The sequence below is a fragment of the Spermophilus citellus genome, assembly GCF_964194105.1.
Source record: "Spermophilus citellus genome assembly, chromosome: 17".
NCBI classification, from domain to species: Eukaryota; Metazoa; Chordata; class Mammalia; order Rodentia; family Sciuridae; genus Spermophilus; species Spermophilus citellus.
In genome coordinates, this window is record NC_138199.1 from 4,862,038 (window position 1) to 4,874,635 (window position 12,598).

The 12,598-nt window shown below is 34.2% G+C and overlaps 1 protein-coding gene across 2 annotated transcripts in view; it reads right to left on the bottom strand.

Annotated features, from left to right (window-relative positions):
* ULK2 (unc-51 like autophagy activating kinase 2) overlaps positions 1-12,598 on the bottom strand; it is a 102,492-nt gene that overhangs the window by 76,310 nt on the left and 13,584 nt on the right. For both annotated transcript variants that reach the window (XM_081270356.1, XM_081270357.1), the window contains exons 4-8: positions 10,717-10,749; positions 10,190-10,226; positions 2,562-2,735; positions 2,036-2,109; positions 445-546 (exon numbers count right to left, since the gene is read on the bottom strand). In XM_081270356.1, the coding sequence (XP_081126482.1) occupies positions 445-546; positions 2,036-2,109; positions 2,562-2,735; positions 10,190-10,226; positions 10,717-10,749 (420 nt within the window). The remainder of the gene's footprint in view (positions 1-444; positions 547-2,035; positions 2,110-2,561; positions 2,736-10,189; positions 10,227-10,716; positions 10,750-12,598) is intronic.

The following is a 12,598-nucleotide window of genomic DNA, read 5'->3' on the forward strand; positions in this document are numbered from 1 at the left end:
AACCCAAAGTAATTTACATAAAAACCTCAATAATTAACTCCCTCTCACCCAGCATTGTCAGAGTTGGAGATACGATTCCCAAGGATCTCCCAGATCAGCTCCAATCCTCACATGGATTCTAGGACCCCAAAACCAGACTAAACAGAAAGTGCTTTTGTCAATATTCACACCCACCTCCCACCACCGCTAGACTCCAGCCAGTTTTCTCTAGCCTGGAAAACATCCTCCAGCTTTCATGCCCAGTCTAATTACAAAAGGCAGGCAGATAAATGAAAAGCAAAAGATGTTCTAGCTCACCATAGCAGTTTCTTCCTGGAACAAAATCAAAGTAAGTCACAAAGGATCCAAAAACACTGCTTTCAAGGTATTCATTTTATAAGTCAAAGGCAACTACAAAATGAGAAGATTCCAAAACTGAGGACATAAAGAAAAAAATCAGGCTACCTGAAAAGGTGGTTTTCCAACTAGGCATTGATATATCACTGTTCCTATGCTCCACAAGTCTGCCTTAGCATCATAATGTTGAGACATAATAACTTCAGGAGCCTGAATATAGAAAATTGAAGAAACATGAATGAATGTTAAATACATAATTAACTGCATGTATTAGTTGATTGGCTATGGTCACACTCGTAACTACTTAAAAAACTAACACACTGTGGTATTTCTCTAATCAAATGACACTGCAATGAATTTAGATCGACATAATTATGAGGTCTTGAGATTTGCTAGTAAATCTCAAAAACAATGCTACATGAAAAGGAGAAACAAATATTTCTACATATTATGATGGACACAAAGTACAGTAAAAGTATTAAAATAAGAAGGAAAAATACACACCAATTATAGTACAGAACAAAGATTCCCTCAAAGTTATGAGAGGTGGAGTGTAGGTAATGAGATTAGGGAGAAGGTAATTGGGTTGTCTGAAATATTTTAATTTCTAAACAAAGCTCAAGCCAAACATGCCAAAATATTAATTTCATTAAATATGGATGGTAGGTTCACAGGCACATGCTTCATTTTTCCCTACATTTTTTCTGCATTTTGAAAGCTTTTCCAATTACAGAAAAACTATGATGTAAAACACAATAATAAAATGTATCTTAACGGGCTGGGGTTGTGGCTCATCGGTAAAGTATTCACCTGCATGTGCAAGGGCCTGGGTTCGATCCTCAGCACCACATAGAAATAAATAAATAAAAATAAAGGTATTGTGTCCAACTATAACTAAAAAATAAATATTTAAAAAAATAAAATGAATCTTAAAAGCAAAGGCTTTTCTCTACTACTTGTTACAGGTATTTTTCCCACTTCTCATAAAGAGATAGGTTTATATTCTTCTAATTGGGCTAGTGTGGTATACCCCTATCTTATATATAGAACAGGAACAGACATTTATTTACGTCACATAATTCTGAAGTTCCAGAATTAAGTTATTTCTAAACTTAATATTTCACATTAGGTCTATACATATAGCTCAGCAATAGAGCACTTGCCTAGCATATACATACGGGGCCCTAAGTTAAATTCCCAGTACCAAAAGAAAAAAAAAATGTTTTTCCCATTAGTTTAGAAGTTTCATAGCCTACAACTAACAGATATAATAATAGGTACATGAAAGAATAAAGAGAAAAGATAAGATTTTCATCATTAAGTGTGGGGATGTCTACAGTTCAGGAATCTTGTCAAGACAGAAAACATGGAGAAAATGGTATTAGCAGAAGAGGTATTTTTAAATATTCCTAAGAACTATGTCAACTATTGCATCTTTATACTTAATGAATTTTTATTTTCAACTTAATGGGATTTCTCTCTTATTATTATAAAAATTATTAAAAAATAAAGGCAAATGGACAAAAATGACTTAATTTCATAGCCCACTATGCTAAAGCAAAAGATAACTGCAGTATTGGCACTATAATTAACATCAATAATAGAAATAACAATGTTCAACCATATATAAAAATCAATATTACTCAGAAACAAGCATTATATTTAAATTTCAATGCTTATGGTGCACAAACTTACTTACCATGTACATTGGGGATCCACACAGCGTTGCAGCCATCATATTACTGTGTAGGTAACGAGCAAAACCAAAATCCGCTATTTCACAAAATAAAAAGTAGAAAAACAAATGATACTTTTGGCTCACTCTTAACAAATATCATATGATTCTTTAAGACACAGGAATTGTGAAAAACAAAGAACTCACTGAATAAGTCTGCCACTGAAGGAAAAGTAGTAGCTATCTCAATTTCAACAAACTAAAAAATAGTAGTTATAATCAACTGTACAATTCACTACTCAACAAGTTGTGTAACCAAGGAATACCAATCTTCCCAAGTAAAAATGCTAATACAATAAATGATTTATTAATATAGCTCTCATTAAATATCAATACCAGATACAGAATTTGAACTGTTCTCTTACTGACGGCTTCAAGTAATTTTTATACCAGAGCACCAAAAAACTGACAAAAGAAGCTGAACTAAAATTATCTAAAAATACTGAGTCTCAGAAACATCCTTTCCATAAAGCAAAACATAGCTGTTTACCTATTTTGATGCGAATACCACTGACACTTGACTTTCTGCGATTGGCATAAGACAACAAAATGTTCTGCGGTTTGAGATCCCTGTGGATTATTCCTTTGCTGTGCAGGATTCGCATGGCAGCTGCAATCTGATGTAGAAACACTCTGATAGTATCTTCACTGAGAGTTCCTTTAGCTGGTAGAAAAGGAGTCACATAAATATTTAAGCACACAAATCAAATACCATCTGTATATTCCATCAAGAGAATTGAGTTGTGAAGGAGGGCATGAAAGGAATAAAGAACTAGGATTCCTTTTTTACTTTAATAATTAAGTCTACCATGAAGGGATATAAGATTTCTCCAACATGGTAACCAAACTGATGTAAAGAGAGTTGATTTGCATTTGTATTTTTGTTTTCACTACAGTTTTTTGTTTTGTTTTCTTTTGCTTTTCCCTTCTTATATTTACTTGCAGAAGGTATACAAACAGTTCTGAACACAAGAGGTGCTCAACAAATGCAAATCTTCTTTATAAATCTTCATGTTAGTCAAACACCTGGAATAATCGTTCTTATTTAGACTCAATCATCACATAAGCATGAATTAAAAACAGGTGAAATCTTTGTGTGGCATCTACCACCTCTTGTACCTGACAGGGATCTGAGCTCCTCATCTTTTTCCTCATATCTTCTCTGTTGCCCCAACACCCCTGACCCTCATAGGATCTTTCATAACTAAAGATACCTTTAACAAGGGGGCTGGGGCTCAGCGGCAGAGTGCTCACCTAGCACGCGAGAGGCGCTGGGTTGGATCCTCAGCACCACATAAAAATTAATAAATAAAATAAAGATATTGTGTCCCACTACAGCTAAAAAAAAAAAATTTTTTAAAGATACCTTTACAAGCAGATATTTTCAACAATGAGAAAGTGTGCACATTATTAGAAGTATTCATTAATCATTAACTCAGCAGCATCTAGGGTAGGTAATGGCTAATCACCTCTGTCCGGTAAGGCTGCCTTTGTTTAAATCCCAGCTCCACCCTCCCTGTGTGTCCTGGAAGATGATCAATTCTCTCCCTTTTCCACACAAAGCTGATAAGAGGCTGATCACATGAGATTGTTGTGAGGATTAAATAAGATAACACCCTTAGTAATGAAGACTTCAGAAGGCCTAACTCATAATACACACTCAAATGTAGTAAGTATGCAAAGAGAAACTTTTTATTGCAATGGACCTAAACATCACAAGTTCAATTACTTGACTCCACTTTAAATATCCTTAAACCTGTTTAAAACCTTTGTGAACACATTTCTGCCTATACAATTTGCAGAATATGTTCTACATAACTTTTCCACATATAATTTTAAAAGGTAAAAGTTAAAACCTGAAATAAGTGTAATATTAAGGTTTAAAAATCGTTTTTAAACAACATGTCAAGTGATAAATGGTTTTAAAAATCACTATAAGGTAACAGTAAGTGTTGGCAAGAAAGTGGGGGGAAAAGGCACACTCTTAAATTGCTGGTGAGACTGTAAATTGGTGCAACCAATCTGGAAAGCAGTATGGAGATTCCTTAGAAAACTTGGAATGGAACCATCATTTGACCCTGCTATCCCACTCCTCGTTTATACCCAAAGGACTTAAAAACAGCATAATACAGTGATGCAGCCACATCAATGTTTATAGCAGCACAATTCACAATAGCTAAATTGTGGAACCAACCTTATGCCCTTCAATAGATGAATGAATAAAGAAACTGTGGTATGAATACACAAAGGAATATTATTCAGTCTTAAAAAGATAATAAAATCATGGCATTTGCAAGTAAATGGATGGAGCTGGAGAATATCATGCTAAGTGAGGTAAGCAAATCACAAAAAACCAAAGGCCGAATGTTTTCTCTGATAAGTAGATGCTGCTTTGTAATGGGGGTTGGGGGAAGCATGGGAGGAATGGAGGAACTTTGTATAGGGCAAAGAGGAGGGAAGGGAGGGGTTTGTGGGTAGGAAAGGTGGTGCATTGAGATGGACATATTTTCCCTAGGTACGTGTATAAAGACATGAATGGAGTGACTGTACTTTGTGTACAACCAGAGAAATGAAAAACTGTGCTCTATATGTGTACTATGAATTGAAATGCATTCTGTTGTCATGTAAAATTAGATCAAATAAATAAATTTAAAAAAACAAATTGGGGGGCTGGGGTTGTGGCTCAGAGACAGAGCGCTCGCCTACCATGCATGAGGCACTGGGTTCAATCCTCAGCACCACATAAAAATAAGATATTGTGTCCACCTATATCTAAAAAATAAATATTAAAAAAAATGGGGGCCAGGGTTGTGGCTCAGCGGTAGAGAGCTTGCTGATCATGCGTGAGGCACTGGGTTTGATCCTGGCACCACATAAAAAAATAAACAAAATAAAGGCATTGTGTCCATCTACAACTAAAAAATATTTTTAAAATGGCATTAATAAAAACAGATAAAACCAAAAAAACTCACTTTAAGGGCTAGGGATATAGCTCAGTTCGTAGAGCGCTTGCCTTGCATGCACAAGGCCCTGGATTCAATCCCCAGCATCACAAGAAAAAAAAAATCACTTTAATATCACCAGGCATGGTTGCACACACCTATAATCTCAGCAACTAAGGAGGCTGAAGCAGAAGGATCACAAGTTCAAGGCCAGCTTCAGCAATTTAGTGAGACCTTACCTCAAAGTAAAATATCAAAAAAGATTGGGGATGTAGCTCAATGGTAAAAGTACCCTGGGCTCAATCCTCAGTACCAAAAATAAAATAAAACCACTTTAATAACATACTGACATTTATGTTCTTAATATCTTCAGATAAAACAAATCAACATGGTATAAATTTTACCAAATATTTTTCCTGTGAGGACTGTTCTTAACTTGTCCTCCGTCTTTTTATTCTCTGGGGCTCTTGTCCTGATGTTCAATATTAAAAAAACAACAAACAAAAATATATAAAAATGAAATCTATACTATTCTTGAAAAAGAACAGAGTTAAGAATTTGAGCCAAGCACAGGAGCTCATGTCTATAAACTAGGAACTCAGGAGGCTAACAGGAGGATGCAAGTTCTGGGCCAGGCTCAGCAATTTAGCAAGGCCGTATGCAACTTAGTAAGACCCTGTTTCAAAATAAAAAATAAAAAAAGGTTTGGTGTCAACAAAATAATATATAATCAGAGATATGATAAATTATTGTATAATGGTGTATTAAGAATTGTAATGATAATAAATAAAAAAATCATTTTAAAAAAATCTAAGCAGATAGAGGCTACAGGTGCTATTGTTAATGCTTGAGAGGTAATTTTTTCTTTTCATTATAGTTTTTAAGGTTATATAAAAAAAAAGAAAACAATAGAATTTGGCCATTAGCAGGAGAAGAGAACAAGATGAGGAGAAAAAAAAAAAGACAGTGAAAATGTTACTGGAGATTACAAAAGAGTGCAGAGAGTGTACAGGGGCAAAGTAAAACAAGTGGAGGATCATGGAACTTTAAGCCAATCAAATACCCAGTTTAGGTATTAGGCAATAGTATAGGCTTATAAATGAAAAGACATTCTTTTGAGTCATATTTCTAATAATCAAATATCTGTTTACTGATTTTATTTATTAAAAAAAAATAAAAATAAAAAATAAAAAAGGGCTAGGGATGTGGCTCAGTGGTTAAGCGCCCATGGGTTCAACTCCCATTCCCAGTACCCCAAAAAAATGAATAATTTAGAGTACAGATCTGGGGTGAAACTTAGTAGAGCACCTGCTTAGTATGTGTGAGGCCCTGGGTTCATCCTCAGCACTGCAAAAAAAAAAAAAATACAAAAAAAGAAAAAAAAATTTAGAACACATTCTTTCAGATCTACTTTCTTGTAAATGTCAACATACACATTACTTCATATTAGCTAGTGGGGCAAATCAATGATGTTTTACTTAAAATTACATTCCAACAAAATGGATATCACATCTTTTTCATTTTACTCATTTATAATTTCAGTTTGGGGCTTAGAATAATTTAGCTACTTTAAAATTACTGCAGGTGCTTAAAACTTATATCTATGTCCTGTGAAATAACATTGAAAATACCTGAAATTTATCTGATTCAGAGTCCAAATTCTAACACTTATCCCATGAGGAATAAAAACAACTACCAACTTGGGGCTGGGGTTATGGCTCAGCAGTAGAGTGCTCACCTCGCACGTGCAAGGCCTTGGGTTCGATCCTTAGCACTACATAAAAATTAATTAATTACAACTACAAAAAAATAAATACTTAAAAAAAACAATGACCAACTTTAAGCTGTTTCAAACACAATTCTGGAAACTGAAATTCTCACTTCAAAAACAGCAAAGGCAGGGACAACATCAAAACTATTTTGAATGAATTCTTGAGGAAATTAACATCAAAAGAGTAGGCTCAGCTATAGATGCCACACTTAGAATACTATAACTAATGTTAAAACACAGTTTACTAATTAATTTATAAATTTTTTAAGCTTCCAATTGACAGAATTTATTTTCCATCTTTTGAAATTGTGAATTTTTATTTATCAGAGCAAATAAAAGGTTTGAATGATCATATTACCATACAATGGCAGTCGACCTTCCAGACATTCCAGACCTTGCAAACCAGAGCTCTGTGATAGAAATGCCATGTGAACCATACATGTAACTTTAAATCTTCTAGAAGTTATATTTTTAAAAGTGGAAAGAAGCCAGGAGAGGTGGTACACACCTGTAATCCCAGCAACTGGGGAGGCTGGAGCAAGAGGATCACTAGTTCAAAGCCAGCCTCAGCAACTTAGTGTGACCCTGTCTCAAAATAAAAAACAAGAGCTAGGGTTGTGGCTCAGCGGTAGAGTGCTCGCCCAGCACCTGTGAGGCACTGGGTTCGATCCTCAGCACCACATAAAAATAAATGAAATAAAAGTATTGTGTCCAACTACAACTAAAAAAAAAATATTAAAAAAATAAAAGTATTGTGTCCAACTACAACTAAAAATAAATATTACCAAAAAATAAATAAAATAAAGGTATTGTGTCCATCTACAACTAAAAAGTATTTTTTAAAAATAAAAAGGGGAGGACTGGAGATATAGCTCAGTTGGTACAGTGCTTGCCTCACATGCACAAGACTATGGGTTCAATTCCCAGCACCACCAAAAAAATAAATAAATAAAATAAATAGAAAGAGGGTGCCAGGGTGTGGCTCAATGGTACAGCACTTACTAGCCTAGCATACATGAGACACTGGGTTTGATCCCTGGTACCACATAAAAATGAAAACAAATAAAAGAATAAAAATAGTAATAAATAAATGAATACAAAGGGCTAGAGATGTGGCTCGGTGGTTAAGTGGCCCTGGGTTTAATCCCTGGTATCAAAAAAAGGAAAGAAAGATGAAATTAACATATTTAACCCAATACATCCAAAATTTTATCATTTTAACTTGGAATGATATCCAAAAATTAATGAGATTTAATCATTCTTTTGTTCTATTTAAGTGCTAAAAACTCAGTATGCATTTTACACTTATAGCACAAATGAATTTAGCCACAGTTCAAGACCCCATGTGGTCAGTGGCTACTGTGTCAGACAATACAACTGCAGGCAATTCCTTAAAGACCATAACATTTTTTATGTCTTTAGAAGTATTTTTAAGCTATAGGAGATCCCCTTATGGACTATGACAGAGAAGTTCTGGAAAGAGGTTAAAAAAAAAATTACACAGCAATTAAGTGATATAAATATTAGAACTAGAACTATGATTGCCTGGTTAATTCCAACATTCAAACTCCACTATCTGGTCCCCTGATTTAACAATACTACTCTAGAAATATCAAACACAAGAGTTCAACATCAAGTACATAACTGTCAAAATTAATTTAAATCTGCTTCACTGGATAACATGCTTGTATTATTTATGAAGCAAACTCTAAGCTGATTAAGTACTGTAAGCTGATATAAGTACCACTTGGTTTGACCCTAGCACAAAGATGTCTGTACCAGGAACCCTTAGGATGTCAAGGAACACAAGATTCAGAAACAGACAGCAAGACAGAGCAAGGAGCTTCCTAGCTTCAACTTCTTTCACTGACAGTGAATCAAAGTACTCATCTTACTGCATTCTATCTATTCAAAAAAGACATTTTGAAAACATCATTTTATAAATTGACAGATTTTTTTAATCTATCAAATTCAGGACAATAGTTACCTATAGATGAAAGATGGGAATGGAACTGCAGGAGGACTTACAAGAAGTTTCAACTGTATTTATAATTCTTTTTTAATTTGGAGTGTATACCAGTGTACTTTGTTATTCTTTACACAGACTGTGAATGTGGGCAATATTCTATATTTTAAAGGGTTTTTTTTTTGTTGTGTTTTGTTTGTTTGTTTGTTTGAGTCATTGTTAATTGCACTCCCTGGCTATTAGGTAAAACCAACATTTTTTTTAACATATATATTTTTTTAGTTGTAGAAAAACACAATATCTTTATTTTTATTTATTTTTATGTGGTGCTGGAGATCGTACTCAGGGTCTCATGCGTGCAAGGCAAGCGCTCTACCACTGAGCTACAACCCCAGCCCAAATCAAACATTTTAAATAATTGTTTCTCTTTTATAAATTGTCCAGTTTGTGTATGTATTCACTGGCTTCAATGCTTTTACCACCAATTGCTACAATCTGTTTATAGGTTGAAGGTATTAACCTCTTACTTTCATTTTGCATATTTCCCTTGCAATTTTTAAGTGATGAACAAATAGATATTAGCCTCCTATATAGCATCATTAAAATAAAATACTTTGGAGGTACACAATTTGATCTGAGTGCTTCAAACCTTATATGTATGCATTTTGGGTACAAAATTTCAAACACCTTGTCACATTTAATCCATTATAATGCTATTGAATTTTGTTGGGTTTATTATAAGAAATTTTCTCATAAATAGATTCTTGGATACATTCTTCCCCTACAAATTTTTTATTTTATTTTTTAATTTTGGGTTGCTAGTAGCAACCTCTTCAAGTCTTTTTGTTCAATTGCAGAACAAGGGATTGGATCTAAGGGTGCTAGCACTACCAATAAGCCACATCCCCAGCCATTTTTATTGTTTATTGAGACAGGGTCTCGTTAAGTTCATCAGGCTGGCCTCGAACTCGTGATCTTCCTGTTTCATCCTTCCAAGTTTCTGGGAATACAGGCATGTCACTGTGGCAAGCTGAAATTTTTTGTTTCTTGTTTTTTGTTTTGGTGCTGGCAATTAACCCCAGCCTTCATTCATGCTAGGCAAGCACTATACCACTGAGCTAAATCCCCACCCAGCCCCTCCAATAAAGTCTTTTGAAGGAGAGAGATTCTATTTGGTTCCTTTCCTCCTGGGGAAAGGATCCCCTTTCTCACTGCCATCAGAGACAGCAAAAAAAGGTAACTATATGTAAATAAATATGAAAAAAACTCACAATAAACAACAACTGATCAGCAAAGTGACTATGAATTAAACAAATACACAAATATTTATTGATTGTTTCTACACAAGTGCAGGAAAAAGCATATTTCAGAACCATCTCTGAGGATTAAACAGACTAAAATATTATCTTTATTGAACATTCTCACACACACAAAATTACCTTGCAAATAATCTGCCAGGTCTCCACCATTGCAATACTGATACACAAAAGAAAAAGTAATTAAAATTAAGATAGCAATTCAAGATAAACTCAATCTATTCTAAGTCAAATTTGCATATAAAGTCATCAAAAAACACTATAATCAAAATTTTAAATTTTTATATTCTTATAAAATAGAATCTAAATCACCAAATCAATTTTATTAATTTAAAATTTCTTTTTTTGAGGGGGGCATACTGGGGGTTAAACTCAGGGGCACTCGACCACTGAGCCATATCCCCAGCCCTATTTTGTATTTTATTTAGAGACAGGGTCTCACTGAGTTGCTTAGTGCCTCACTTTTGCCAAGGTTGGCTTTGAACCCATGATCCTCCTGCCTCAGCCTCCCAAGCCACTGGGATTATAGGCGTGCACCACCATGCCCAGCTAATTTAAAATTTCTAATAATAAACTAGTGTCAATTTAAAAGTACAAATTAATCAAAATGAATTTGAAATGAATTCAATGGAAACTTGTATAATACCTACCTCCATCACCAGAAAGACAGAGTTCGGCAATTCCTAAAAAGTAAACATATCACACTTAAAAAAACTAAATGCCAAATTTTAAAATAATGATACTTTAAAAACACACTTGATCATTATTAAATTAATAAAGTGAACACACAAAATCTATCAGAAAGTGAAATGAAAAGTCCCAATACAATGATTTAAGCACCTCCTCATCAAAGTCAAAGCAAGGTTTAATAACGAGGACACAATTTATCAAGAAATTCAATTCTGTTTATGAAAAAAACTAAAGAGCAATTCATCTTTTGGTGATGACTAACCTAAAACAATATCTCAGACAAAAAGCATGGTAAATTTACTAATTATGAAAAGGGAAAGATTATTGGGTCCTTAGGGAAATAGTTGCACTTTGTAAAGTATGAGTTGGGGCTGGGGTTATAGCTCAGTTGGTAGAGCACTCACCTCACACGTGTGAGGCATTGATTCAAGCCTCAGCACCACATAAAAATAAAATAAAGGTACTGTGTCCATCTACTATAAAAAAAAATTTTTTTTTAAGTATGAGATGGGCAGAAAAATGACTTATAATCCTTCCTAGTAACTCCAAACATATTTTTTTTTAGTCTGATTTCTAGAAAACATGACTCAGGATGCACTGTTCTTTTCTCCTGGTTTTTATGTTTACTTGGGGCAATCACATAATCAGGCAAATTGTTGGCAAAAAAGGTTCATCAGATGTTACACCAAGATATGTTCCAAGGTTGTAAGGAACTAATTTGAGAAATTTTACAAAGTCCTTCAAATATATATATAGCTCCAGGTCTGTTTCTTGAGTAAATAATTCAAAGACTGATTAGCTAGCTCTTCAATGACAATTTTTATAACGTTAACTAGATTTTAAATTGGGTCTCCCTTGGGTTTAAGCCTATGCTCAAATGTGATTCAAAATATAGTGCTTCCAGGTAGCACCTGGTTTCACCAAGATCCTAAAATCAAAAGATAAAGTATTCAGTGGGAAAAGGAAGAGGGCAGGGCAGAAGGGGGGCAGTTTAGAGCAGTAGTACTCATTGGTTCAAAGATCAACAGAAGAGGTCAAATTCCCATTTTGGTAGATATTCACAATTTAACAGGTATACCTAACTATTTAGTTTTCTCCATTAATTCACTATCTAATAAACAATTATCAACAATTATCTCACACTAGCCCACTAGTTAACTACAGAAATTAATGGAAGAATCTGAAAAGGTTTAAAGCAATTCTACAAAGGTAATTTTGTCTGCTGAACCTAATAATAAAAACTCTGGAAGCTGAGGTGTAGCTCAGTATTACTGGGTTTCATCCCCAGCACCTCCAAAAAAAAAAAAGAAAAGCAACAAAAACTAGATGTCCATTTTTAGGCCCTCTTTATTTCACCTTTATAATAATTCAAATTTACAAAAGTCTCGATTCATCCAAATCAGTAATATAAACTAGTGCTTCCTGACAGCTGATATAGATAACATTCTTCCCCGCAACAAGGAGCAACACAAAAACTGCCATGCAATTACCACAGGTCCAAATGCTGCAATTCAAAAGACCTCAATGTAAAAGTATGTCTATAAAAAACTCAGGACTGGGACTGAGTTGTAGTTCAGTGGTAGAGCACTTGCCTAATATGTGTGAGGCACTAGGTTCAATTCTCAGTACCGCATATAAATAAATGAATAAAATAAAGGTTCATCAACATCTAAAAAAAAATTTTTAAAAAAACCTCAGGATGATTTGCTAAACATTTCTCAAGAAGACTAATAAATAATCAAAATACATTCTGCCCAATCAATACTTTGATCCAAGAGTTATGCAGAAGTTCACAAGAATGGAGATGCCATTTTCTGTTAAGGAAGGAGAAGCCAGTTTCTA